This window comes from Chaetomium globosum, genomic scaffold (genome assembly GCF_000143365.1).
Source record: "Chaetomium globosum CBS 148.51 scaffold_2 genomic scaffold, whole genome shotgun sequence".
NCBI lineage: Eukaryota > Fungi > Ascomycota > Sordariomycetes > Sordariales > Chaetomiaceae > Chaetomium > Chaetomium globosum.
The window spans coordinates 528,700-534,159 of record NT_165977.1 but is presented as its reverse complement, the minus strand read 5'-3'; the positions used below and the strand labels follow the sequence as shown (position 1 = coordinate 534,159).

At 56.4% G+C, this 5,460-nt stretch overlaps 1 protein-coding gene across 1 annotated transcript; it reads right to left on the bottom strand.

Annotated features, from left to right (window-relative positions):
* Nucleotides 1–91: 91 nt before the first annotated feature.
* CHGG_02292 (uncharacterized protein) lies at nucleotides 92–3,586 on the bottom strand (the record flags this gene model as incomplete). The annotated part of the gene is made up of 5 exons (XM_001228807.1): nucleotides 92–453; nucleotides 794–849; nucleotides 1,122–2,412; nucleotides 2,474–3,139; nucleotides 3,544–3,586. The coding sequence occupies 5 exons, from the start codon at nucleotides 3,584–3,586 to the stop codon at nucleotides 92–94; spliced, it is 2,418 nt and encodes an 805-aa protein (XP_001228808.1).
* Nucleotides 3,587–5,460: the final 1,874 nt, after the last annotated feature.

The window sequence follows — 5,460 nt, the reverse complement described above, 5'->3', positions numbered from 1 at the left end:
TTTTCCCGGTCACAGTAGAACCTTGGCGGTACGGTTCCTGGGCTGTTGCTCACTCGATTCGCCTAGTGAATTAAGCCCCGATATGATTGACTTAGTCGAGCGGTTGATCAGGAAAGCGGGATGTGCTTCGATGACGTGACTTTTCAGTGGCATAACATAACCCCCACAAAATTCTGTTCCATTCAGAGCAACTCGGTCGGGGGAACCCGGCACGGCAATTACGGTCATCAACGCCAGGGGGGACGTTCAGGAAGGCGGCCATGAAGGTGAGGCCGGTGAGGGAGAAGCCGGAGGGGAGGAGGATGAGGCCGGTTACGTGGCCTTGGTCGGGGGTGAGGTTTGATTTGGTGGAGGGGGTGGTGGTGCTGAGGGGGGTGTTGGGTTGGGGGAGGGTGAGGCCTTTGATGGCGCTGTTGCCGACGAGGCCGCCGTAGGAGTGGGCGAGGACGACGACTGTCGCGGCCGGCGGTGGTCTCATGGGTGATGGCGTTGCGGGCGGCGTCGTAGTCGTCTTTGAAGGTGATGTTGGGGTCGCCGGTGGTGGAGGGGAGGGTGATGGCCACGCATTTGAGGTGGTGCTGCTCCTCGAGCAGCTTGATGATCTTGTCGTAGCAGGTCGGCTGGTGCCAGGCGCCGGGGATGAAGACGAGTGTGGGTGGGTCGTACATTGTGAAGTTGACTGACGTTGCTAGATGAGTTCCCCAGTGCAGTGCGGCAATGTTTACGGGTGTTTACTGTTTAAGGGGTGAGTGAGGTGACGTTCAAGCTTTTCGAGCTTGGCCCAATCCGGCACTTCGGAGTTCGGACCAGTGGGCATGCCGAGAGGCGAAAGCGGCTGCTCCTGGCACCCTGGCTAGACCAACATGTTGAGAAAAGACATGAATAAGTTTGGAATATCTGCAATACCGCGCTAGAGGGTATTCTACTTTGCAATACGGTGTCAAAAAAATCATCAGTTCCGCATTAGATCATGAATCGTGCCCCCTGATCAGAACCATCGCAGCAACACCCCGTTCCACTACGCAACCGCTAACACGCCCTGCATAGACATAGTCCCCCCTCAATGCAGCCCCGTCTTGCTATCCCCGCCCGCGTGCCGATACCTCTCATCCTCAACATACGCAGGCGGCAGATCGTCAGCCGCGCCGTGGGGCTCTGAGTACGACGGCGGAGGCAGCTCGGCCGAGTCCTGCGGAGCGCGCGCCGCCTCAGCAGCAGCTTCAGCCGCCTTGGCCGCCGCACCGGAAGTAGCTGGCGCCGTGCCGGGAGGCGGCCCAGACGCAGACGAAGCCCCGACACCCAGATCGCGCACCCCCGCCGTGACATCCGCCACACCGCCCTGCGCACCCGCACCCGCACTGGGAGGCGGAACCCACGTCCCAGGCGGTGCACCGCCAGTCCCGGCCGGAGCGCCAAATGCGGGACTGGGGCCGCCATACCCGGCACTCCCCGGCCTGCCACCTTGAGGGTGGCTCTGCCACAGACCCGGCTGCCCCTGAGCTCCGGCTGGCTGGCCCTGCACAGGTTTCCCCGCCTCTGCCCCGCGCAACACCTCAAACAACCCCTTCGCGCCACCCGGCCACAGCCCAGCGGCCTGGGCGGTCTGCGCGGCAGGGACTTCACCCTTGAGGATCTTGTCTACGGACACCGCGCGGCCGTAGAACTTGGCGTTGGCGCTTTCCCGCGCAGCGATAACGGTGCCGTCGATCTGTATTCCGGCGTAGAAACCGCGCGACTTGACGTAGCTGTAGACCGGCTTGCGCAGCGCCTCGCGGAAGGGGCTGGCCTTGCGCTTGCCCTTGCCGTCATCCTCTTCTTCCTCGGTCATACCCTGTTTGTTCTCAGGGACGGGGCCCGTCTGGAAGTGCGTGTTGTCTGAGGATAGCGGGGGCGCGGTGTTGGGGTTGGGGTTGGGCTTTGCGTCGGCGTCTTTGGCCGGTTGTTTCTTGTCGCTGCCTGCGGGCACGCCCCAGTCCAGTGCGCCGCCCGCGCCGAAGGGGCCTGCGGTGACGGCCAGGTCAGACCCCAGGCTCAGGCGCATCTTGGTGAACATGTCGAGGGCCTCGCGCGTGTTGATCACGATGACGCAGTCGTAGATGTCAACGCCGGCGACGAAGCCCGCACCGATCGAGGTGATTTGGATGCCAGAGGGCGGCGACCAGCTGCCGTCGGGGAGGCGCGCGACGAGGATGCCGCTGCCGCTGGACCCAGCCGCTTGGAAGCCGACGCGGACGGCGGTGAAGATGGCTAGCCCCTGAGCGCGAGCGATGACCTTGGAGGGGATGGTAAGCAGGACGCGGGACTTTTTGGCTTTGCCAGGTGATGGCGGCGGTTTGTCGGCGGTTGTCGAGGTGGTCGTCGTGGCAGGGGCGGGCGCGGTAGGAGGGACTGCATCGCTGTAGACACCGTCCTCTGGGAAAGAAAGGTCAGTCTGTGTTCAAAAGAAATGACAGTGTGGCAGATGTAAACTTACTGCAGAAACCCCTCAGAATCCTGGCACCCTTCTCGCATTCCTTATCCAATGCCTCGGGTAGGAACCCCTCAGACCCGAACTTATTCGCCAGAGCATTTACAGGACCAGCAACCTTACTCGTGAAGGCTTCCCCAAATGCGGATAACCGGTGCGACTTCTTCTTTGTCTCTCCATCGCTGCCCTGAGCTCGGTGATGGCCCCACTTCGGCGGGTGTTCATTAATCGGAGACGCGTTGTAGAGGTCGTCGTCGGCATCTAGCGGCGGGGGTGCAAACTGCGGGTTCGCGGGTTGGTATGCGGGAATGTTGTAGTCAGGAAGGGGCGTCTCGTTTGGATGCTTCGGGGGTTGGGTCCCTTGCGGGTGCGCTTGCGCGGTCTGTGCCGGCGGCGGGCCGGGTGGTGGAGGAGGAAAGTACTGTTGCTCGCTCTGTTGTCCAGCCGGTTGGACCGGCGGCTGTTTCTCGTTGGAGCTCATCTTTCTCGACGTAGTCCTCAAGTGCTTGGTTGTTTTACTTCGGCTTTGTGGTAAGTGTTGGTGAAAGGTGCGAGTGCCCCGCACTAATATGTTGCCGGAATAGAGGGGCGCAGCGGGGGCGGGGTCGGATTGTTGCGCAAGCTTCACGCAGAGCATCCGCCACACGACGCATCGCACATCAAACACAGCCACTAACGCAGATGGCAAAGTAAACTAGCTTCGAAGCTGACGCGGGCCCTGACGTAGGCCTTCAGCCACTGACTATTACTTAGAAATCTACACAATAAGGTATAAGGTAGGTACTGTATCTGGGTACCCAGCGCGTCCTCAAGCAGCCGCAGCAATCCCCGCCGTGCACCGGAAAATAGGTAACCTCAAGTTTCGGTGCTGTGGCAATCTCGGCAATCCAGGGGACAAGTTCATCTCATGTGATTGATCCTGTATCCACTGATAATTAGATGCGCTACGTTCCACTCCCTATAAAGCAGCCTAACCCTTACATTAGGTACCTGATCAGATTACTTCGTAAGGTCCCTTGATTATTTATCTTCCCCTGCTAGTCGGCCCGGAAACTGGACAAGTTCCCAGGTCTCACCTATGACATCATTTTCTACCCCCTTTTCGCCACGGTGATCCATTGATTCACCAATCGCATTTCCCTACCTAGGTAGACTAGCTCGAGCGGCTGGCACTACCAAATACTAAACAACCCATGTGTTTAAAAAAAACCCTATTGAGTACAGTAACCCTTTGTAGCCCTCTCAAGCCCTGTGGTGTCTTTTGGGTGCCAAAAGGGGAAAAAAAAAAAAAAAAAAAAAAAAAAAAAAAAAAAAAAAAAAAAAAAAAAAAAAAAAGGCCGCAAAATAAGGGGCAACGGCCCAGCTCGACCCAGCTACATCACTCCATCTGCTCATAATTTTCCTAGGCTTCCAAACAACTCAGTGGGCTTTTGGATGCCACTTCTCACCATGGGGGCATGTTGCTCATTTCGTTCCTTTGTCTACCCGCCTAGAACAGACTATTGACAACCATGATGGTTACATAACACGAAACAGTAACGGCAACATAGCTAATAGCTGGTACTGCAGTTAGGAATACGCAGCTGAGCCACACGAATGTGCCATAGAAATAAAGGGCAGAGCCGAGGATCCCAATGATAGAGTCGTACACCAACCAACTGCGGAGACCTGACGTGTAGGGCATACGGATTTCCACCCGGATGCACCGCATTCGGTCCTCCTCTGCTGTCGAAAGCTCTCTCGTTTCCTCTTCTATCGGCCGCTGAAACCTCTGAGTGTATGGCAAGAGTAATACCTGCAGCCATGTATACTTCTTCTGGGGGTACAGACAGTTGCTGAAGTCAATACTGTCGGACATGACATGGAGCAGTGGCAACACGAGGGCCAGCCAGGAAAGACATCCCATCGGCCTGTGCCAAAAACACCTTATCAACAAAAAAAATGAAAGACTGGGGCCAGAATTTACCAAGCAAACTGGAGGATGGATGATTCACATCTCCAAGGGACCAAAACCCATGAACTGACCACCCAAGTTCTCCACAACATAATACCAGCACATCCCAACACGACAATGTCGGTAGTTACCCTAAAAGCGAAAGGGCCAAAAGGGTGCGTATTAAGAACTGGCACCGCTATCTCCAACACCCGAGTTCTTTCCGCTTTGTCGCCCTCGAAATTCCAGAAACCGGGCAAGACAGGCCTAAGTTTGCTAAACATCTCCTGGGGTAGACCGATGGAGAAGCAGGCCATTGCAAGGGCCCGATGTGGTGCAATCAATCCTTGTTGAACGAGATCCATAGGGGGCTTTGCTATTAGCAGAAAGATGGTTGGGAGGAGACCAACGAGTGTAGTCCCAATGCCCATGTCGGCTTTCATCAGTTCGTTAGTGTTCTGGAGGAAGCAGTCGATGAATAGCGAGCATTGACGATATACGAATTGAGCAGGGTCGTCGCCATGACATACATCCGATGTCTCTCGGAGGGCCTTGACATTGCCGCCTGGAAACCTTGGGGATGTGCCCTTTCGGGGGGTTGGTGTAATTGATTCCAATAATAATGCCTCAAAAGTCCCCAGCAGGAGGACAATCAGAACACCGGCTGAATACCCCCTGGTCCCACCTCCATTCCATGACGACACCAGGTTGAGGTTCAGCTGAATGGCCGATTGGAGAGAATTTGTTTGCATTAAGGGATCACTTTTTATATGAAGGCACCTGATGTCAATGGGTCAAGGTAGATTACCTTTGAACCAATGGGGGCTCCGGAAACTCTGGGGGGGTGTTGGGGGGACAGCCTCGTCCCCCACTTCAAGTGATCGTCTCCTGTGGGACTCCTGCTGAACAGATTTATTTTTCGCCGAGGTGTGGCTGACGCAAGGTGTTTGCTAGATGGGCTACAGGTGGCTGGCAGATAGAAAGCCTAAACCGGCAGGCATCTTTTAGCCCGCGCTCTTTATATATTCATGCCTTCACTGTCGTTGGCCCCCTCTCCTTC